Here is a 24,422-nt window from a genome sequence, read left to right on the forward strand (position 1 = left end):
GCTACTTCAATGCTGTGTATCTTAAAATTTTGGTGCAAAGATATGACCATTTGTTTCTCTGTCTGTAGTGAAAAGCATTCAGCCCAACGAAAATTTGGGGAAAAGTTGGAGCCGGGCAAAAAGACCAGAATTAACATTGAAGTCAATGGGAAAATTAATAGTGGTCTGCCTCCCAATGTGTACATACACAGGACGTCGTTTTTACATCCCATCCAAATTACTAGACAGTACGTTGATCCCCCACAGGTACAATATTTAAGTAGAATTCACTTGTAATGACTAGAAAAAAGAGAAGCGATCTCAACTGACTCACATCCTTATGGAAAATGATATCATATTCCAATTTGTCACAGGATTTTTGTCTCATCTGAACCATTAGACAGCTGTCGGGGCCCTCCGTCCTACACTGCTGACAAGGGGATACTGTCAAATACTCAACTACTAACCCAACTTATTCATATTAAGGAATAGTGGTCTGCAGCCTTCTTGAGTTCTTTGTGTTGAGTTACTTCCCTTCATTAATAAAACGCTTTGATCCTAGATGGAATTCTGGGATGGAGTGAAATGTAAGATGGCTGATTTTAATTAGCCCCTCTGATTGTCATAAACAGTCATCAACAATCTTGGTCATCTTGTGGCCTCTACAACCCCATACCACATGGTGGAGAATCTAGAGGAACTTTCTCAGACCACACTGGGAGCAACTCCTAGATCTCCTTGCTAGCATGCCAGCGTCTTACTGAGCCACAGTGACTCCCTTGTATTCCAATTTCCAACTATCACACGCATGTACCATCTAAATGACTATGCATGAAATATCCTGAAGATTCTTCTTGGCCAACGTCTTTCAATTTCAAATTATTCTAACTGAGATGAGAGTATACTGCCCAGACGACAAGCACCCTTAAAAAGTCTTTTGAAAAATATAACATAAGACAGAGATAGAGAAACAGAAATATGGTTCAATGATTCGCTTACGTGTTGGGGTCTTTACAGGCGACCCCTACTCCTTGTCACCTACAACTGGGAATGGAAACCATGCCACTTGACTTAATGACACAGAGAGAGAAATGGGGTTTAACATCCACTCGACACAAACTAGATCATTTGGGGACTAACATATGGTTCAATTTTATTTCAATAATTCGCTTGAGCATAGTATATGGGTCTTTAGCAGTGGGATTAACCGGAAGATCTGGAGATAACCCATGATGTTGGACAGGCAACCCTACTCCTGGTAACGTACAACCGGGGAATCGAAACCACCCCATTTGACTCTATGACACGCGTACTCTCACCAATTATTCAGCCCCAACTTAATGACAGACCTTATGATACAACGCTCACCATTTATTTGGACCCCAACTCAATGACAGACCTTATGAACTAAAGCGTCGGCTTTAGACCATTCAGCCACCCTACGCCCCCCTTGTGTAAAAAAAAATAACATAAGAATGACAGACCTTATGATACAACGCGCGCACGCTCACCATTTATGCAGCCCCAAACTCAATGACAGCCCTTACATACTAAAGCCCCCTACCCCCTTGTGTAAAAAAAATAACATAAGAATGACAGACCTTATGATACAACGTGCGCACTCACCATTCGGCCCCAAACTCAATGACAGACCTTATGAAATAAAGCGTGTGCTTAAGTTCATTCAGCCCCCTACCCCACCCACCTACCCCCCTTGTGTAAAAAAATAAAATAAGAATGAATTATAAAGTATAATTATGATCTATTTTATTAATTTCTAATATATATCTTCACAGTATAATATGACGTTTCATCAGGAGGAGATATTACAGATTCTATACACGACTAAAAAGGACTGAGAAATTCACACACAACAAATCACAGGAATCAGGCCATGATAGATCAAGGAATAGAAGAGATCAAATAAAATGAAAAGGGGAGTCTCTGGCCTGCTTCTCAAAAACATGAAACTAAAATATTTTAAGGATTCTGTCTATTCATTGGCTGAGTTTATATTCTAAACCAATGAAAAGGCTGTATTATAAAATATTTAAGTTTAAGTATGAAGGCCCCGCTCTTCAAATTTTACAATATTTTCTCCGCCACATGGATTACATTACATAATTTTGTTTATATTTATAAACTTTAAACAAGAAATCCTCCATCAAATTACCCTGGGTCTTAAATTTTCACTAAGGTATGGCTGTTGTTGTAGCCGACAAGCAAGTTGATTGACCACTAAATTAACAAGTAATAATCAACCCGTTGCAATTTAGCCGAAAGTAGATTGATTTATGATACCATAGTGACCAGTTCATTGTTTTACCAATCGGCTTGAATGAACTTCAAGCGGCTAAAGCCGACAAAAAACAGCCAATTAAGATCCCTGGTCTTAATGTATTATAGTGTACTATACATCAGGAATTGTGCCATGTGGTGTGGTGAAATACTTAGATTTCTCCGCCGACGTTCCTTGCATTAATCTGGGTTTGCATGAAATCGAAATAATTTGATATGTTTCCAGTTTATGAAATTTGTTGAAGCTTTGTACAACCAAACCCAAATTAACGATAATTACTTTAATGAGCATTTTCAATAAATAAATAAAATAAATTCATAATTTATCGGATAATTTTAGTAAATAATTCTGGACGTCAATCCGAAAGAAAGCTAAGCAATTAGATACTCTATGTTTTAACAAGCGCTCAGCGAAATTAATTTGAGTAGCCTTAAAAGATGAAAGTTTTGAAGATATAAATCCTGGAATTCGAGCAGATCTTCTAAGCTAAAAGAATGTAGAATAACAATATGTAAAAATTAAGATAATCAAGATATATTAATTTCATTATTTTCAGTATATAAATTATAGAACAAGAATTCATTTATAAACAATCTGAATTATGTAATTAATTCTTTATGAGTGATATAGTTTTATTTTTCGATCTTGTTCTTGTTTTTTCGGGGCGACGCACTTCAAAACAAGTCTAAAGCTCTGCAAATTCATGAACGATCGACATAAACCTAGGTAAGCTTGTTCCAGGGTCCATTTCACATCGATTAACAGATTTTGAATATTGTTACAATTCTAAGATGGCTGCAATACTTGGTTCCTTGTCTGTTGAAGAAACTCCGGGGAATAACAAAAGCTGTTACACAAGCAACCTGATCCTTCGTCGTATACAGATATGAGATCGACCTCTGGACACCGGTATCGTTGACAAACATTACGATGTACAGATTATATGTTAAATCGCTAGGCCCCCCCCCAAACCCCCAACCCTTAAAGGGGTGCTCTCAAATATCCTCTTGCTATGCACACATCGCCTAACTAAACAGGAAACCACCTTGGCAACTGCCTTGAATAAAATTACACATTTAATTTTTAATAGTGATACACAAATGAAGTTTAAAAAAAATGAAGAAAACACAGGAGGGAAAAATAAAAAATAGCACTATAGAATGACGTTAAATATTTGTAAATAATTCAGATCCATCAAATTCTTATTGAACTAAAGATCTCTATCAACCAAGCATGACGACAATATCTTCAGGGTGTTAGAATTGTCAAACTTTATGCTTTCACAGTTTCCAGCAAGGCTTGGTACATTAATATCATTATTCAATATGAAATTACAACTGTCTGTACAAATGTCCACATGGACAACTATAACTACAGCCTGGGATCAGGGTCAGATTAAAGGGGGCCGACTTGGCTTCAATCCGGGACACCAAATTAGTTCTAAAAATAAATTTGTACCAATGTACCATACTGACATACAAATTGTATTTGTGTGAGTGTGATGGACAATGACCAGAATAATCCCCCATTTTTACTGTTGATACAAGCGAAGGGCCCCTTGCTGCGATGGTTGCTGTCATGCTTGGTGGACATAGACTTCAACTGTAACAGATGTACGATATACAGCTATATTACTTAATGTCAACTAGATCAAAAAGTAGAAAATAATTTGAAAACCAAAACATGGCCAAAGTGTCAATTAGTACATTCTGAGACATTCAAAATATCAAGCACCTGACTTGTCGAGCCCTGCAGGAACAAGAAGATATGATCTAAACCGGTGCCAGTATTTTTTCACCCAAATGTTTCTTGGTCTGGGCCCTGTTTCTCGAAATCTAACTAAAGATAAAATCCAAATTTTAGTAGATACTTCAATTTTGACTGGCTTAGTACTAAAATCAATCTAATATTATCCAATCAAATTACTAAAATTTGGATTTTATCTTAGTTAAAATTTCGTGAAACAGGCCCCAGGTACATAATTGATCAATAAAATTAATAAAGTAGTTGATAAGTAGATGATATTACTTGTTTCATAAGTTATCGTATGTGCCCGGAAAATATACACTTTCAATCAAAATTAACTATTTTTAAAAACGAAATAAACTTCAAAATGACAAAAGCCAGATAATTTTTCAGGCAAACCGTACAATTAACAAGCAAGTTAGAAGTAGAAAGTCGTTGAAGACTGATGATGTAGATTCAACATACTTTTTAAACCAAAATCAACCTGACAGAAGCCAGCTATTTTTCCAGTAAAAGGTACGATTATCAGGCAATTCACAAGTAGAAAGTCGTCGGCGACTGGTGACATACTTTTAAAACGAAATCAACATTCAGTGAAATGTACGATTAACAAGCAATTTATAGGTAGAAAGTCGTTGGAGATTGGTGACGTAGATTAGATCTAGTTACATTATAACATTAAGTAATATGGCAATAAAAGTTTCAACTGGATCTAAGCACATATCCATCATAATCTCCCATTATGTAAATACAGTCAAATATATATAAACTTCCAGCATTAAACGTAGGTTTAATTTTTACTACTTTAACTCGTACTCAATAATAAATGTTCAAGACTACTTTACAGTTAACCTCTATTTAACACTAATCAACGTTTTAATTTACTGGGGAATATTGATCAACGTTAATACCCGTAGATATTGACTCATACATATATAACTTCCATCATGTCCAAATCTATTGGATTTGAAAAATATATAAACTCTAGTTGTTTTTTAACATCAACTTTCATACAACAAATATATTATCATAAATCAAATGTTTTCCATTGGTGCAATATAAGTTAATGAGGTATTGGCTTGTGCCTATGCTTTTTAGAACATCTGATACCACTTATTATGAAATTTTCCTTTCCTCACAAGGTTTATTGCAAACTCTAAATGCTTTGTGAAGGGCTATTACGAGCTTAAGTGATGACTTATCAGGATGTTTCCTGAGGTATTGGCTTGTGTCTACATTTTCTAGAACACCCAATTCCATTTCTCATCAGGTTTCCTGAGGCCGGGGTATTGCATAGATAAAAGTGAAAGTAGTAAAAAATAAACCCAGTTCGCGAGTATCCTTCCATATTATTAAATGACATATCATTATGGCAGTTTATGTAAATGTTAAACCGGCTTCTTGATAGACACCAAAGATTTTCTCGATGGCGGTGATGTAAGCAGCCGTACGAAGATCTAAACCTAGATTATATTTCATACATGTCTTCATTATATTCTGAAATAAAAAAACAAAATAAACTTTTTCATTTATGATTGGTTTTTTTTTTGGTTTTTTTACAGAGACAGAATTGGGTTAAATATCAAGAAACACTAACTAGGTCATTTTGGGTCTTAACACGATATATTTTCATATCAACCATTCGCTTGCTCACAGGGATCTTTAGCAGTGGGAAGATACTATATAACTTTTGGAGAAAGTCCACTTTGTTATCAAACACATGGTTCAATTTTATTTCAATAATTCGCTTGCGCGTAGGGGTCTTATGCAGTGGGAGGAAACCGTATGACCTGGAGAAAACCCACGAGGTTGGACATTGAACACGGGACCTCCATGCTAGCTGGCCATTACTTTACCCGTGGCTCCCTGGATAATAAGCAAAGTCATTAACCTACCCTAGCTGATCTTTCCATGGTATATTCTAAACCAGAATGTACGATATCTTTTTCAGAGGCACCAGCAATTCTCTTCTCGAAATCTTCACTGGGTATAATAGGTATATGGGATCCATCTCGAGCAAATTTTCTTTCTAATGATTTCTGTACACTTTCTGAAATTAGAACAAACAGACTCGATCATCAACAACCTGTGTCCATTAAAACACAAAAGTCATTAAAGTTATTTCGACTCGAATCAGTCATTTTACATTGATATAAAATCCAATGAAATTAAAAAATTTATTTTTGACTTGAATAAAAGATGTCCATTCATTTTACATCGATATAAAATGGCAGGGGCAACACCAGCAAAAAAACATTCTTTATACATCCAAACTGACTTAAATATGTATTATGCAAGAGCTATATCTTACTATTGCAGATCTTTCCTTTGTCCTCAAATGTTATATAAATCATTAATTAGGCATTAAGTTATAGACCATAATCAACTCTAGACCATCGCATGATTGTGATTTTGAACGAATGGAAAGACAATAGCCGTTTAATAATTCAATTTATTATTGTAACGATGGTAGCAATGAAAATCTCTCATATTTAATATATAATAAACTTACGAAGTAAATGGTAATTAGAATCTTTCTCATATTTAAATGTGAGACGTCCGTAACTGACATGATTTAAATTCTTCAACCATTCAAAATATGATACTGTCACACCACCAGCATTTATATACAGATCCTGTTCAAATATACAAACAATTTATTATACAAATCATAAAATATACAATTTATCATATAAAATATACAAGCAATTTATCATATAAATTATAAAATATACAAACAATTTTTTATACAAATTATAAAATACACACGCAATTTATCATATAAATTATAAAATATACAAGCAATTTATTATACAAGGAAGGGCATACATCAGGTGTTTTATTTTACACAAAACTTGTTATCAGTATTAGAAGAGATTACACAGGCAACTCAGGGAGCCACATTTATTTGTACGGAAAATCATGTTTAAGCTTGTAGACCCTCTAAGGAACACAATTTCTATCCGATTTTGACAAAACTTAAAATATATGTTTACATGTATGTCCCAAAGATCCCAGTCCTTTTGATATTGGCATGTATCAAACCCTAACTTCATGGATTATGGCCCCAGATTGTACGAAAGATCATGTTTTAGCTTGTGGGCCCCCTTAGAGGTCAAAATTTCTATCTGATTTTGATGAAACTTAAAATTTATGTTTATATCCCAAAGATCTTGGTTTCTTTTGATATTGGCATGTATCGAACAGTAACTTCATAGATCTTTGCCCGATTGTACGAAAAATTACAATTTTAGCTTGTTCAACAATGAGAGGATGAGTCCTATTGATTTTGTTCTTCATCCATCTTTTGAAAAATGTGGGCGTATCTTGCTGAGTTTTATAATAAAGAGTTAAACTTACTGGTATAACTAAAACATTGTTTTGTATAAATATCTGATCAGCTTCTAATGTTGTTGGTCCATTTGCACCTTCAGCTATAATCTATAATATATAAATTAAACACAAGATACAGGACTAGCACTTAACTATCACCATCTATTGAAAAAACTATGTTATAGCCATTCCCTTATATATTACTAATTGACGTTGAATACGGCTAATTTATTCGATTTTTTTGACAATGACAATCTGTTTTTTTAACAGGCCTTCGGGGTAAATACATTTTATGAGGGAAAAAAATAAAAATTTAGAAAAAATGCATTCAAATATCAAATAATAATTCACTGAGAAAGTGAAAAACAACAAAATCTAAAAACCCTAATTTTGGAGAATTTTTTATGTTTTTCGCCTACAGGTCCCCCTTAAAGATACATTATGGAAGATTAGATAAAGAGCTGGCAGTTCTCACTATAATAAACAAACAAAACACAAGATACAGGACTAGCACAATGAAAGATTAGATAAAGACTTAAAAGAGCTGGCAGTTCTCACTAGATAATGTAAAGGGAATATACACTAAGCCAAGAAAACCTTATTCTAAAATCAGACTAGCACTTAAAGATACATTATGGAAGATTAGATAAACAGCTGGCAGTGTTCTCACTAGTTAATGTAAAGGGAATATGCTCTAATTTTCAGTCAAATTGCTTCACACTAAGCCGAGAAAACCTTATTCTAAAATCAGGACTAGCACTTAAAGATACATTATGGAAGATTAGATAAAGAGCTGGCAGTTCTCAATAGATAATGTAAAGGGAATATGCTCAAAATTTCAGTCAAACTGCTTCACTCTAAGCCGAGAAAACCCTATTCTAAAATCACTGTAGCCTCGATTATCATTGTTACAGCTACCACGATAATTAACAAAGTCTTGATTATCCATTTTTGAGGTTAATTATCAATGGGCATTGAAAAGCAGATCGGATCCAAATACAATGTAAATCGGACAAATAAGATTGCATCGCGAGTTGATTATGGTCTTTTCATGTTAATAAATGTCTAATTAATAATCTATATAACATTTCAGGCATAAAGAAAGACCTGCAATAGGCAGATTTAGCTCTTGCATAATGTATGTTTAAATATTACCATCTACTGATATAAACTATGTTACAGCCATACCCTTCTATATTAAATGGGGGGTGGGGCCGAATGATTAGATCATAAGGTCTGTAATTGTGTCACGCTAAGTGGTTTCGATCCACAGCTTGAATGTGACAAGGAGTAGGTCCACCTGTCAAAATCTTGTGGGTTTCCTCTAAGCTAAAGACCCATGCACACAAAGAGAATTATTGAAATAAAATTGAACCATATGTTAGTCCTAAAAATACCAAGTTTGCATCGAGTTGATGTTAAACCCCATTTCAGTGTTTCACTAAAACACTGTTGTTCACTGATATAACCCAGCCGGTTTTCCATATATTATACGCCTTTCAGGTATTTATTTTATAAAGAACATTACCACGACCCCAGACATTATGGCCCACTAAACAGCATGTTAAAGATCCTTTACAGTTGGAAATCACAATAAGAATAGGCAGTAGCATAGCAAACAAGCCACAATTTATCTCCTAGCACAATTGTGGTTAGTGCTAAATGATAAGGCCAGCTCAATTTTTCATCGTAAGTCACGAGAAGTAAACAGGGCTAGCGCTAATCCTAACCCTGGACCTAGCTCCAATAAGAATAGGCAGTAGTATAACAGTCAAGCCACAATTCATCTCCTGACACAATTGGATGCCGTGTTTAAGTCTTTATTTACCTGGTTGATGCAGTAAAGTAACGTTTACCCTGGAGAAAATTCTCTTACCCTAGCTTGAACTTTGCCTGCATTTTCTGCGGTTAGTTGATGTTCACTGGCAGCTGGCACAAGAATATCACATTTAGCAATCAGTAAATCATCTTCGTACGCCTGAGCTCCGGGGAATCCGACAATCGTACCATTTTCCTATAAAAATACATCACATTTTAATAACAAATCAAGGAAAATATCGGAAAGAGTAAAAATATCCATGGACAATCCTATGCACAGACCAGATCATGGCAAAATCCAACCAGATAAGCAATCATTTAGTAACTGAACTTTTTATGGAATAACAATTACTGGTTTATTAACAAGCAACGTTTCAACGATGATACTCTCATCTTTATCAAGCAAATAATAACATATATGTAAAAAAAACTTAAGCATTTGATACAAATTCCCGCCACTTTTGTTGCCAAGAAATGAAACAAAGTCTGATTATGATAATTGTCTACAATAACACATCTTCTTATAATGACTTAATATAAGTGCAGGAGAACCACACTACACACAAAACCCATAAGACAAACTACACGGACATTGCAAGAAATAAACAACAAATATCAAATCAAGTCAATGGACCAAGGGAAAAGATGCATGAGTAACTTTTCCAGCTTTTGTTTAGGGCTGTTGATACCTGATTGTTCTTCAGACAATGTGAATATCCTATACGAGGTTTCAAATTGTTGTCAAATGTCGTTGTCCGAAGGAATATACTACCAGCCATATCAAGATAATCTAATCTAAGTAAATCCTGCATTTTTGAGATGTGTTTGAAAATTAATCTCTGCTGCGATCAACGTCTAAGCTTGTCTAAATGGAAATACTAGTTTTCTCATGAATATGATCAGGTTTTGTCTTTTTCAGTCATTTTCCATAATGATTGGGATGTCAAATGCATGACTTATGGGAGTGACCTGCAACATACTAATGACAATGTATAAACGCAATGCCCTCCCCCATCTTCCCAGTAGTTTTAACAATATTAAGGACTTTTTGTCTTGAACACGAGCCATCAATTGTTTTCTCTATATGCTCCACAGAATCTCTCATGGAGCTCCAAAGAAGCCCTAACAGAGCTCTCCATAGAATCTCTCACATAGCTCTCCATAGAATCTCTCACATAGCTCTCCATAGAATCTCTCACAGAGCTCCACAGAAAGTCTCACAGAGTTCCACAGAATTTCTCACGGAGCTCCACAGAATCACTCATGGAGCTCCACAGAATCTCTCACGAAGCTCCACAGAATCTCTCATGGAGCTCCACAGAATCTCTCATGGAGCTCTTCAGAATTTCTCACGGAGCTCCACAGAATCTCTCACAGAGAACTACAGAATCTCTCACGGAGCTCCACAGAATCTCTCACGGAGCTCCACAGAATCTCTCACGGAGCTCCACAGAATCTCTCACAGAAAACTACAGAATCTCTCACGGAGCTCCACAGAATCTCTCACAGAGCTACACAGAATTTCTCATGGAGCTGGACAGAATTTCTCACAGAGCTCCGCAGAATCTCTCATGAGCTTCACAGAATCTCTCACAGAGCTCCACAGAATCTCTCACAGAGAACTACAGAATCTCTCACAGAGCTCCACAGAATCACTCACGGGGCTCCACAGACTCTTTCACAGAGCTCCACAGAATTTGTCACGGAGCTCCACAGAATCTCTCACGGAGCTCCACAGAATCTCTCACAGAGCTCCACAGAATTTCTCACGGAGCTCAACAGAATCTCTCACAGAGCTCTCCACAGAATCTCTCACAGCTCATGTATGTAATTTTGTAAAATGAGGAAAGCTGTACTCACGATTTTATAATCTTCTAATTCTCTTGGGTCGATACCCTCTGGGTTGTAGATACTGCCGGTTAATTCCTTTATACCGATACATTTAGCTCCGGCACGATGTAAATATCTCATTGAATGAAGACCTACATTACCTAATCCCTAAAAGGTAAAAAAAATTAAGGAAATGAATGAAATGTGGTTTAAAGTCTAATGAAGACCGGGGGAAAATGAAAAAAAAAAAATTAAGGATATAAAGGTTACTGAATCAGCTAATCAGTTGTTAAAAACTGAACTACAACCAGTAAATCGAACTATCCGCATTTCATAACTATGATGAAACATATTAGTTTTACCGACTTTTCATTCATACTCATTTATTCATTCTTTATCTTGTGCACTTATAGGTCAAGTAGACCACTTTCATTGAAGTTTCACCCCCCCAATAAATGTTCACCTATTATACTATAAGATAAGACAAATGTTTTATGATCTTTAACGAGAGAAAACACTGTCATAACCGCAAGTTTTTAGTTTGATATCAAGAAGAATAACAAAAAAAATTTTGTAACCAGTCAAAGAGATAGGGAAATGGGGTTTAACGTCCACTCGACACAAACTAGGTCATTTCGGGATTAACATATGGTTTAATTTTATTTCAATAATTCGCTTGCGCGTAGGGGTCTTTAGCAGTGGGAGGAAACCGGAGGACCCAGAGAAAACCCACGAGGTTGGACAGGCGACCCTACTCCTTGCCACGCCAGTCGACTCAATGACAGACTTTATGATACAGCTCGCGCACGCTAACCATTCAGTCATCCAACCCCCTGGAAATTTGGTATTTTAGCACAAATGCCAATGGCGCATTGTTACTTTAAGAACCTTAGAAATATCACTTTTTTTTATTTATATCAGATAACATATTGATTAGCAGTATCAGTGTTTTCTACCCATTTTCAATGGGATAATTTAAATGTGCCGCGGAGAGTCAGATATTTAGTAATTGCAGTGTGCGTGTTTACCACCAACTCATCTTCATCTCATCAACGTAGAAATGTGATTCATAGTGCTATGCGCATCCCAAAATAAAATGCCCGAAGAAAAGATTAACAGTTTCCGCAGGTAGAGATATAATAATCCTCTCACCTGAACAATAAATGTTTTATCACCGAAACCTGGTGTTAATCCAACCATACTCATATAGCTGGCTTCATTTACAAAATTCTGAATACCATGGAATACACCCTACAATACAAAAACATTTCAATAAATAATATTTTACATATGTAAAACAAAGAATTCCTGTACAAAGAAATCAATACATGCTAAAGAGAGAAAGAGAGAGAAATGGGGTTAAACGTCCACTCGACACAAACTAGGTCATTTTGGGACTACCACATGGTTCTGCGCATAGAGGTCTTTACCAGTGGGAGGAAACCCGGGGACCCGGAGAAAACCCACAAGGTTTGACAGGCGAGCCCACTCCTTGTCATGTACAACCGGGCAATCAAAACCATGTCAGTCGACTGAATGATAGACCTTATGATACAGAGCGTACGTGCTAATCATTCGGCCAACCAACACCCCACAAGTTAAAGACGGTCAACATAAAGGAGCTGTCACTTATTTCATAGGTTGATAAAGAAATGAAATGAAATAGGGTTTAAGGTCCTAGTTTTCTGCATCAAATGGGCTAATGAAGACGAGCTTACACCATGCTGTGTATTAGGAGAGAAATTTTGCACGGACACCAGCGCTATGGCCTACTCTTATTTCGAATTCCAACTGCCGGATAACATGATTTATCTCCCTTGTTACTTCCGGTTTATTGTTTTTGATATTGAGACATTGTTTCGTATCTATATGTATTATACCAGCGGCAAGGGGCCGCATGTTTTGTGTTGAATGAAAGTATGAAGAACCGACATGTGTCATAGTTATATTTGCATAAGAACTGGCATGTGCCAACCCAGTTATTACTGCCAATAGTGTGCCTTTACATACAGGACCTTGGTTTTTTGTCCCGTCCAAACTACAAGGCACTGTCATTGCCAGACACTTTGTCCTGCAACACATGCCAGCAAAAATCTGTTTATCAGAGAAAATTTGGGATTTTTCAGACATGTAGTAAGCTGTAAATAGCTATAATATGTTCCGTTTTTTACACATGACTTAAAATGCTATTCATATACTGAGACAAATGTCTGTAAATATTTATACTTACACGACCAGTAGCTGAAACACGACCATGTATACCACCTTGAGCTATAGGTTTACCCGTTACACAAGCTCTAGCATTAATATCATAATGACCTACAAATAATACACATATATTATACATCTACACCTATAGTACAAAATCTACGTAAGTCTATAGTACAATGATCTAAAATCCATCAAAAGAATCGACATATGTTAAATTTCATTTACATTCAATAAATGATTGTGAATGCATCTCTGGAAAGGTAAATAATTATGCTTTAGGGCAACACAAATATAGATTGTTGAAAACCTTTAACACGTCAATAGGCTACGTGTAATAACCAAAATCATTTTAATTTGCTCAAGCTACTTTTGACAGAAGGAGAGAAATGAAGGTTTAACATCTTCGGAAATAACCCTCGACGTTGGACAGGCGACCCGACTCCTTGTCACATACAAGCGAGAATCGAAACCACGTCACTTCGACTCAATGACAGACCTTACGATCTAAGTTGAATATCCAAAAGGAACATCAGTCCAAAAATGGCTCAGCTCTGTTCAGTATATATAACTTTATAAAGAATTGAAAATTTCCTCAACCATAAGCATACTCTGCAATTGATTTAAACATGACCCCCACCCCACCCTATTTTATTGCACATGTCTGCAGGGTTTCCATCAGTTAGATGGAAATGGTCCCATTACATTTGCATTAGACTGACTTTTTCGCCGGAGAACAGGTCTTAGTGTAGAAATAAAATGCCATTTACCTAAAGTTTGTGAAAAAGTGTCAGCAATCCAGCTCATTTCACGTTCTCCAGTACCCATGTCTGGAGCAGGAACATCAATACCAGCACCTAGAATTACACAAAATATATAACTAATTCAATATCAAAATATATTACTAATTCAACATCAAAATATATTACTGATTCAACATCAAAATATATTACTGATTCAACATCAAAATATATTACTAATTCAACATCAAAATATATAACTAATTCAACATCAAAATATATTACTGATTCAACATCAAAATATATTACTAATTCAACATCAAAATATATTACTGATTCAACATCAAAATATATTACTGATTCAACATCAAAATATATTACTAATTCAACAAATAATATTGGGCTTGCTTTTGTGGTGAATTATAGGAAGGTATATTTAGAAAGACAGTGGTTGTTTAGGAACGTAATTATGTTGTCTTTGATTGGCTGATGTTATATAGGGAGAGAGAGAAATGGGGTTTAACATCCACTCGACACAAACTAGGTCTTTTCGGGACTAACATATGGTTCAATTTTTTTTCAATAATTCACTGGTGCCTAGGGATCTTTAGCAGTTGGGGGAAACCGGAGGAGAAAACCCATGAAGTTGAACAGACAGCCCTATTCCTTGTCACATACAACCTGGAAATCAAAACCACACCAGTTGACTCAAAGACAGACCTTATGATACAACGCACACACACTAACCATACGGCCATCAAACCCCCTAATTTGGATTAAAATGGGTTAACCTGCAATAATACTGACAGCATATCTAAATTTTTAAAGCAGATCTACCCAATTCAATAAAAGCATTTGAAGTAACTACTGGTTTTTCATACCAATAAACCCTTTCTTGGCCAACTCTATGGCTAATCTTCGAGTAATTTTCTCCAGTTCATTTTCCGAGTAATTTCTGGGGTCAATTTTCACACCAGCTTTCGCTCCACCAAATGGTGTGTCAACTACAGCACATTTATACGTCATCAACGCAGCCAAGGCTTTTACTTCATCTACATTAACCAGGGGGCTGTATCTTATACCTGAAATAATAGTAAATAAAAAACATCTACATTAACCAGGGGCCTATATCTTATACTTGAATTGATAGTAAATAAATATATGTTAAACATGCATTATGCAAGAGCTAAATCTGCCTATTGCAGGTCTTTCTTTAGGCCTGAAATGTTTTCTAAAGTATTAATTAGACATTAATTAACTGATCCAGGCCTTAATCAACTCTTGATGGCCTCAGATTTCTCTGATATTAAATAGATTAGAATGGTTCAGCGATACTTTGATTTAATCAAATATGGAGGAGCAAGACTTAGCTTCGATCAACCAGTACGGTGGTTGAAATTATTGCACACGTCTGTCAAACCTTCAAAGGCTAATATCTTCGCTTGCAATAGAGTAATTTGAATGAAATTTTCAAATTATTCATTTTACATCATTTACTTTTGAACTATTGTAGCAAGAATGGCTAGTTCTTTATCTAAATCTTACATAATGTATCTTTAATTGTTGTACATGTGTAACTCATCAAGGGCAAAGACTGACCTTGACCTCATATAGGTGTTTACTTCTTTAACAAAACTCAAATGCTGTAACTGTATCAATGTTAGCCTAGTGGACCAGCCCTGTTAATTTCAATACAATCAATAGTAAAGTGTCCCCCAAAAAGGTTACTGTAAATTTTTGATTTGTTTAACTAGAGTTTTATAATATGGGTTTTTAAAAAAACACCAGATCTAATAAATTATTATTTCTATGCACAATGTAAATGAAATAGGGTCTAACGTCCTACTGTTCTGCTCCTACTGGGCTAATGAAGAAGGGCATACGCCATGCAGTGTGATATGAGGTAAATTTTGCCAGGACAGCAGCACTCCAGCCTACTCTTATATCGATTTCCAACTGTCAAGAGTTCTTTTAAATGCACAGTGCCTACCAATGTGTACACGGTACCTCGGTTTTCATACCATCCGAATTTGCAACATATAATTGATTACAGACTTTGCGTTCAATAATTTGATTGGTTAGTAAACAATGCATATAAATGTTATAACAAAATTAGCTTGAAACATTCCCTTGAACTTTCTATACGTGTAGATGATGCCTTGAGTTCACAAACCATTCTCAGACTTAGGTGAAGAATTTACTTAAAATTGTTCGCCTTATTTTAACTAAAATATAGCTCTTTATAAAACTTTTGTTGTTTTAATGTATCAAATACATCAACAAGAAACTGTGTGCAAATTTTCGCATTTCTGGATCAAAGATTTTTCTCATAAACTGTGATTAGAACTTGAGTTAATTCTTAATGTAAGTCTAAGAATGCTTTGTGAACTCGGTGGGCCATATATAATAAAACCCTGGTTGTGTATTGTATTGTAGGGTATTATAATCTAGTGAGTGAGTAAAAGGTTTTACTACGACCTATTCAAAATGAAAAGTAAATAATCAATTCAGATCTTTCTCACTTAATAATACGTGTACATGGTTATTGATTCTAGTGTATCGTGTTGACCTCATTTATACCCATAACATTAAAAGTCACATTTTATGGAAAGGGTGAGCACCCAATAATATATGTACATGTATAAGGTTATTGACTCTAACTAATGTATCTTACTTACACATGTATTAATCTCACTTATACCCACAACATTTAAAGTCATATTTTATGGGGAGACTGAGCACTCAATAATACATGTATAAGGTTATTGATTCTAGTGTAACTTGTTAACCTCATTTATACCCATAACATTAAAAGTCACATTTTATGGAAAGGGTGAACACTCAATAATACATGTATAAGGTTATTGATTCTAGTGTATCTGGTTGACCTGATTTACACCCATAACATTAAAAGTCACGTTTTATGGGGAGCGTTAGCACCCAATAATACAATGACATGTACATGTACAAGGTTACAGATTCAAGTGTATCTTGTTTACCTCATTTACACTCATAACATTAAAAGTCAAATTTTATGGAAAGACTGAGCACCCAATAATAAATGTATATGGTTATAGATTCTAGTGTATATTGTTGACCTCCTTTTCACCCATAACATATTAAAAGTAGCCACATTTTTGGGGAGACTGACATATGTTCCCCTCCGTTCACTTTATCAATAGGAAGTGACACCATGTAATAACACCATTTAAAGAGAGAGAGAAATTGGGTTCAATGTCAAGAGAGAAGAGAACAATGGGGTTTAATGTCCACTCGACACAAACCAGGTCATTTTGGGACTAACTTATGGTTCAATTTTTACTTCAATAATTCGCTTGATCGTAGGGGTCTTTAGCAGTGGGAGGAGACCGGTAACACCTTTTAAGCAATTCTTACAAATACAACTGAACTTAAATGGACGAACAGTATAAACTGCAATAAAAAGCGGTCAAACCTTCGAGACATTTTAAGATTCCTTGCCACACGTTTACTGGTCATTTCGGGACTAACTTATGGTTCAATTTTTACTTCAATAATTTGCTTACGAGTAATGGTCTTTAGCAGTGTTAGGAGACTGGTAACACCATTTAAGCAATTCTTACAAATACAACTGAACTTAAATGGACGAACAGTATAAACTGCAATAAAAAGCGGTCAAACCTTCGAGACATTTTAAGATTCCTTGCCACACGTTTACTGGTCATTTCGGGACTAACTTATGGTTCAATTTTTACTTCAATAATTTGCTAACGCGTAATGGTCTTTAGCAGTGTTAGGAGACTGGTAACACCATTTAAGCAATTCTTACAAATACAACTGAACTTAAATAGACAAACAGTATAAACTGCAATAAAAAGTGGTCAAACCTTGGAGACATTTTAAGATTCCTTGCCACATGTTTACTGTTTATGACAGGGCATAGGGATTCCAATCAGATTAAAATACAGATCTATATTTCGTTTTGTTTTTTATACTTTCGATGGCCTACACTACATGAAGCTCTGACAAGTTGTACTAGAATGTCCTGTCAGGGGTCGTACAAGGGCTTTTGACCCTATGACGTCAGACATTGATTAATCAATCAGCGTTGATGTTTCTATTGGTTTTCCCACAGTTCAGTGCTTGGAAGGCCAAGAAAGCATCGTAACAGACCGTTTCATTGGCTTATCCCTCACTTCAACCAAAATGCTGGTAATATAACAACTCTTCTAGATCCTAGTGTAGTAAAAACAAATAAAATGAAATTTTGAACTATAAAAAAAAATGAAATGAAATAGGTTCTGTGTTTTAATAAGATTGTAGGGATTCAAATTAAAGTACATGTATATTCAAACACTGAGCAAAATACCACACACAAAAAACCCTGAACATGGTTTGTTTCGGTACTTACATGTATTCCATAATGATACATTTAAAATTTATGAATACCCTTTGTTTAAACAGAAATTAAATACTTTCCTGTGTAGGCCTATGCCAAGTACATCTACATTGCTTATACTTAAATATACATGTACATGTATTCACTCCATAATTATACATTTAAAACTTATGAATACCCTTTGTTTAAAAAGAAACTGAATATTTTCCTGTGAATGCCAATTACATGTAAATTAAAATATCTTTATATACATGTAGTATAATTTGAGTTTTCCGGTGCATTTGCATGTAACTTTATTCAAAATCAATGACTTGTGTGTACCCTGATAACTCACAATCTCAGATCATAGCAATAGAAATTTAATTACAATTATGTTATTTCTAGTTATGAATGGATGATTGAACTGATAATTGCTTAATTGACAAGGTTATCAGTATCATACATGTAGTGAACTAGATTAGAGACATCATATAATTACTGTAGCTTTTGCTTCTTATTCATGTTCCAATACATGTATTGTTATGTTCATTGAATTAGGGATCCTTTGTATGTTTTGTTGGGTTTCTGTACAGTTTTTTTGACAGTGCCTGGATGCATTTAACATCTCATTCTGTAAGTTAAGTTTCGGTACACTTTTTTATGCAGACTAAACGATTTTTTGTGCGCTTTTGTACTAACTGATACATGTACATGGACTGGTTGCCTTTCTATAAAAGTCTTAATATACATGTCTTTTAAAGTGGGGGTCTATTTTCATGTCTGAAAATCAAGGTGGCATAAATTTGCTGATAAACTATGGACACTGAACAGTGAAAACAAAAAAGTTTCACAAATCACAAGACGTGTTTGAGTGTAGTGTTGGATTGAGTTGATTGAAGTACAATGTACATGTACTATCAAATTACATTTTTCATTGTAAGGACTTTAGGGGTGAGTTGATCTGTTTACTAATTTTAGCTTCGTAGTAAACAAATATGTCCACAAAATCCGTTATACACGACATGTATCTCAGTATTATTGGCTTTATCTACATACAGTAAAAAGGTCTTCATAGTCTCTTCATATGTACATGCACATCTATTGTGAATAAAATTAATGAGGAATAGAGTTCCCTTTTTTAATTAATCAAATTATCAATTTCATATTTTACCAGAATCCAACTGGGGTTGCATTATAAAACTGTTCAAATATGGGCACACATAAATATTTAAATTCAAATAATTTTATATGACTATTTTAGTAAGCTTATTCTTTATTCAATTTGAGTTAAAAGTTAAAACTAATGGAATTTAATCAGTTTTTGATCTCCAGTTAGACAGAAGAACATACCAAATCTAGTATATTCATTCAATGAAATCATGAAAGCAATTAATATTGGAAAAGAATAAACAGATATGTTGACCTGAAAAATTCTCAATTTCGAGAAATTTGAAAATGCACCAAAAAGAATCCAAAAAATCAATCATGTATATATATGTAATCTCAAGAGAGAGTCCACTGGACACAAACTAGGTCATTTCAGGACTAATATACGGTTCAATTTACTTCAATAATTCGCTTGAAAACCCACGAGGTTGGACAGGCTGGGGAATCGAAACCAAGCCAGTTGACTCCTTGACAGACCTGATGATACAATGAACATGAACACGCTAACAATTCAGCCATCCAACCCCCCCCCCAATTCCAGAACTAGGATTGGCATAAATATAGATCCATTGATAACCACCTACTGGGTTACATATCAATCAAGGAGACGCTACAAGTTGTGGCCTACAACACAAATGTGTAATTCTCATAATACAGTAGGCTACTAGCACTTGCGTCAATCATATGTCAGCCTATATTGTATCATAAATTAATCTAATAATATCACCCCATGTGGTCTAACCAATTTCAAATTATTTATCATATTTTCTCAGTTTTTGCACCAAGTTTACACAGAGAGTCTAAAAACAAGATCTATATGTATGCAGTAGGCTAATAGTTTGACCTCTAGCTCTCTTATAGTTTATATTGGTTATGTTACATGTACGTACTACTAGAGAACTACATGTATACTAGAGTAAGCATATACATATGTATATATATAGCCAGTACTGACTAGACAAGTAGAATATGGATGTTGTGCCTCCTAAATAAAGATCACCATTCACCATAGTTCCTTTAAGAACAGTCTCTAATCGGATCTTGTCCGTTAACCGTTCCTATCCATCCCTATATTGCTGCAATAGAAAAATACTGCTCTTCCCCAAGTATATTTTGGAATCCTTAACTTGGCGAACAAAGAAACATCACAGAGAAAAATAGAAGGTAAGGATTCCAAAATAGTCTTTGAACAGAGTGGCATTTTCATATTGCAGTGCAGCTATAAAGGAACAGTCAGAGAACAGGATCCTAAGGGAACTACATTCACAAGTACCATACTGTAGTGCAGGCAGGCTAAATACGTTTGATTATCATGTAGCATACATGTATCTACTAATCGATAAGCTTACTCTACAAACGTCTGATTGTTCATGAAATGAAATGGGGTATAACATCCTACTGTTCTGCTCCAACTGGGCTAATGAAGAGGAGCATACGCCACAGTGTGCCATGAGAGATATTTTGTCCAGGCAGCGGTACTACAGCCTACTCTCATATCAAATTCCAATTTCCATGAGATCTTTAACGTGCATGCTAACGCCAAAGACTAGACAGCTGTCCTTGTCAGCCCTCCGCCCAGCACCACTGACAAGGGGAAACCATGTCGCAAAATTCTGATGAACATTTTTTTGGTTAACACCGGGATCAAACCCGCGATCCCCCAGCCAGCGAGTCAGCATCTTACTCACTTAGCCTTTCATTTTCATATTAGTGGAGATGTCTTAAACAGATTTCAATAGTACATGTACCGATGAGTTGAACCGTCTTAATCACATACATCTGCTCTTGATAGTTATAGATTATAAGTGCTGAAACTTTGACAGATTACTAGCAAGATATCATTTAGAGAGTAATCAAAGCAAATTACCAAAACATCAACATCAAAAGATCAACTTAGCGGAAAATAAATAAATCCTGGTAGACAGATGTAAGTTGTTTTCGAAACAACATCATATGATATAGCCTAAAAATTTTACAATGATGTACCTCTAAACCTCATTTTTAGTACAGTCCTTTGACAGTATCATAAAGCATTCAGCATTAAGGTACTGTAGACTAGTAAGGGTTTCATTTATTTTATTAATTACCAATTTGAGGTTGGCTTATTTTATTTTTTTGAGCAATAAACAACAATAAAAAAATCTCCTTGCCTACATTTTGATTTGAAAATGGGTGACTTATGGTATTCATGTAATTTAAAATACAAAGTTCATGCCAAGAACTTTTTAAAATTATTATCACTGATCTGCCATCCACCGTTTACTCCAGTTCCGATGCCAATTCACTTAAGTCGCGTGAAAGACCTGACTGGCGACTTTACTTGAAACATCTATCAAGACTTTGCAAATTTGTTGAGTCGGCCCTACTAGACCTAGCTCCGTGAACAATGTCAAATGTATTTTGGACCAATGTCAAATGTGTGCTGGACCAATTGCAAATGTGCGCTGGGCCAATGTCAACACTCAAATGCGCGCTGGACAAATGTCACTCACAGTCAACGATTATGAATCTGATATTAGCATTATTGGCACTGTCACGACTACAGTATCGGTATAAACTTTGACATGTGACATTCACAGAAAATCTGATGGGTTATGATTTTAGTTTTTCTTTGATTACATTACCTCCTTTACAGGGAGTTCTATGTTGACTGTGTTGAGCTCTGTAAGCTTCAATCATTTCATATTCACCATTATCTCGTTGAATTGGAAAATTTATGGCAAGAATGTGATTATTTGGTTTAATAATTCTTAAAATTCCTTGCACTTTCTTCTTTTTTTCTTCCAATGTGCCTTTTCCCTTTATCTCTTGGAGTAATCGGTCTTCGATATGGGCTGCTGCTTTGTCGAAAAACAGTTCCACCATTTGGAAAAATCCCTTGCCTTCTTTTCCTTCCGAACCCGATGAAAGTTGTCTGGTTGACGGTTCAGTACATACCACAGCCGCAGCAGCGTTATTCAAAAGCGCCTGGTTTCCCACCTTTTGGGCCAGGTCCCTTGTAGCTGCACGAAGCATATTTGCTAGGTGTTAAATTTCAGCTACTCTCAATGTTAGACAATTCCAATGGTACTGACTGAAAGTCAAAAATCTGACATACAGGTAACCCTAACACCAGTAGCAATTCCAATGACGAGAAGCCTATGACGAATAAAACGGATGTGGCCGATTCCAGCTCTCTGATTAGTTCATTTTTGTCCTTGACCTAACCTTCTGGAAAGAGGTGTGTCAAGCACGTGGTTGGGATTATCCAATCATAACGATTGTAAATAGTTGTGGCACAAAGCCATAACATCGGCCGACAAAAACACATGTTTTTACGAACAAGTGCAGATATTTTCACAAAAGAGTAACCGCTATTTCAGACAATATCCCCATATTACATTAACCAAGTTATAATTGAATACCAAGTAATATCTAACCTAATTTTAAATTGTTGATATATTATATATTATTGTTATCGGAAATATTCTCAATCTGTAAAAATCTGAATGATAATATTGATAATGCCATAATGGCATCATTTATATGATCCAGTAATTGGACACATTAAAATAAACACATTTCTATCGAAATAATAACTGTATTTTAATTGGAGCCACTTGCTTGAAAAAGACCAATCGAGGGTAGTTGTAGTTCGAAACGGTAGAGCTCCGATTAAAATCCAGTTGTTTTCCATAAAACTGTGTTAGATATACTGTTTAGAGGTCACAGCTCACCTGGTAACAAAATACGCGTACGATAACCGTGTCATTACAACGGGAATATCAACAAGGAGATGAAATAATATAAACCTTTGGTTTGTTTTGAACTCTCACACCGTTGACAGTGTTTAAAATGCACGTACGCTCGGCTAAAATGAATCTTATTTGAACAAAGTATTATTGTTTAAATCCACCAGGAAATTTAATCATATATACTTATAAGATAAGATTTTTATTGTATCTTAACACCCATTCCAGACCGCATACAATTCATATAATTAAAATGACAAATAAGAATACGAAACATGAACTACAGGTTCGTGTTAAAAGTGAGAATAAATATATCAGAGACATTATTTCAAAATGTATAGATGTTAAAAAAATAAAAATAAAACGTGAATTTTGCCTTGTATAATACCTTGTTAGGGCGAGGCTTGATTTCTATGTTGAAATACTTTATATACATAATGGCATGCACTCATAAGATAAGATAAGATGTTTATTGCATCAAAACGTCCATTATGGACAGCATGCACGTATACAATGAAACGTCCTGATGGGACCCACGATCCTTTGTGGAATATTAAATTAAAATATGTCGCGAATACAACTATTCTTAAGCTTTCTTTTACCGGGAAAGATTTTTTATCCCAAAACTACTAATTTTAAATAATGAAATGAAATGGGGTTTAACGTCCTGTGTACTTCTCTGCACCGAATCAGCGGATCACGTGGCTAAGTGGGTAAGACGCTGGCTCGCTAGCCTGGAGGTCGGGTGTTCGATCCCTGCATTGGCCGAGAAAGTTCATCCAGATTTTCCGACGTGGTCCCCCCCTTGTCAGTGATGCAGAACGGAGGGACTGACAAGGACAGTTATCTAGTCCTTCGGATGAGACGAAAAACCGAGGTCCCGTGTATACATTGGAATGCACGTTAAAGATCCCTTGGCAGTTGGAATTCGATATAAGAGTAGGCGATAGTGCCGCTGCCCGGGCAAAATTTCCCTCATAGCACACTGTATGGCGTATGCCCGTCTTCATTAGCCCAGCATAGGAGCAGAACAGTAGGACGTTAAACCCCATTTCATTTCATTTCACTGCACCGAATCACCTAATGAAGACGGAAAAATTGGCATAAATTTTTGGCACAAATTTTTTCAGGGGAGGGGCTATGCTTGTTCTTTTAAATTATGTATAGAGTACGTACTGTTTCTTGAAAAGATTATGACATCGTGTTTCTCTGCC

At 35.5% G+C, this 24,422-nt stretch overlaps 1 protein-coding gene across 1 annotated transcript; it reads right to left on the reverse strand.

Annotated features, from left to right (window-relative positions):
* Positions 1-1,721: 1,721 nt before the first annotated feature.
* LOC126812102 (glutamate dehydrogenase, mitochondrial) lies at positions 1,722-22,637 on the reverse strand. The gene is made up of 11 exons (XM_050538347.2): positions 22,102-22,637; positions 14,835-15,035; positions 13,984-14,070; positions 13,236-13,324; positions 12,158-12,256; positions 11,036-11,173; positions 9,234-9,371; positions 7,385-7,465; positions 6,537-6,660; positions 5,920-6,074; positions 1,722-5,521 (listed from the first exon to the last, which is right to left on the reverse strand). Exons 1-11 carry the CDS (start codon positions 22,490-22,492, stop codon positions 5,402-5,404), a joined length of 1,623 nt encoding a protein of 540 aa, XP_050394304.1. The 5' UTR covers positions 22,493-22,637; the 3' UTR covers positions 1,722-5,401.
* Between the last annotated feature and the right edge of the window lie 1,785 nt (positions 22,638-24,422).

The sequence above is a fragment of the Patella vulgata genome, chromosome 2 (genome assembly GCF_932274485.2).
Source record: "Patella vulgata chromosome 2, xgPatVulg1.2, whole genome shotgun sequence".
Taxonomy (NCBI): Eukaryota; Metazoa; Mollusca; class Gastropoda; family Patellidae; genus Patella; species Patella vulgata.

Excerpts from the sequence above, each read along its gene's own strand:
- LOC126812102 (XM_050538347.2), bottom strand. The coding sequence starts at position 22,492 with ATGCTTCGTGCAGCTACAAGGGACCTGGCCCAAAAGGTGGGAAACCAG. Across the intron at positions 15,036-22,101 it reads TAGAACTCCCTGTAAAGGAG|GTATAAGATACAGCCCCCTG; the intron begins GTAATGTAATCA and ends CTATTATTTCAG. Across the intron at positions 14,071-14,834 it reads GGCCAAGAAAGGGTTTATTG|GTGCTGGTATTGATGTTCCT; the intron begins GTATGAAAAACC and ends GTGTAATTCTAG.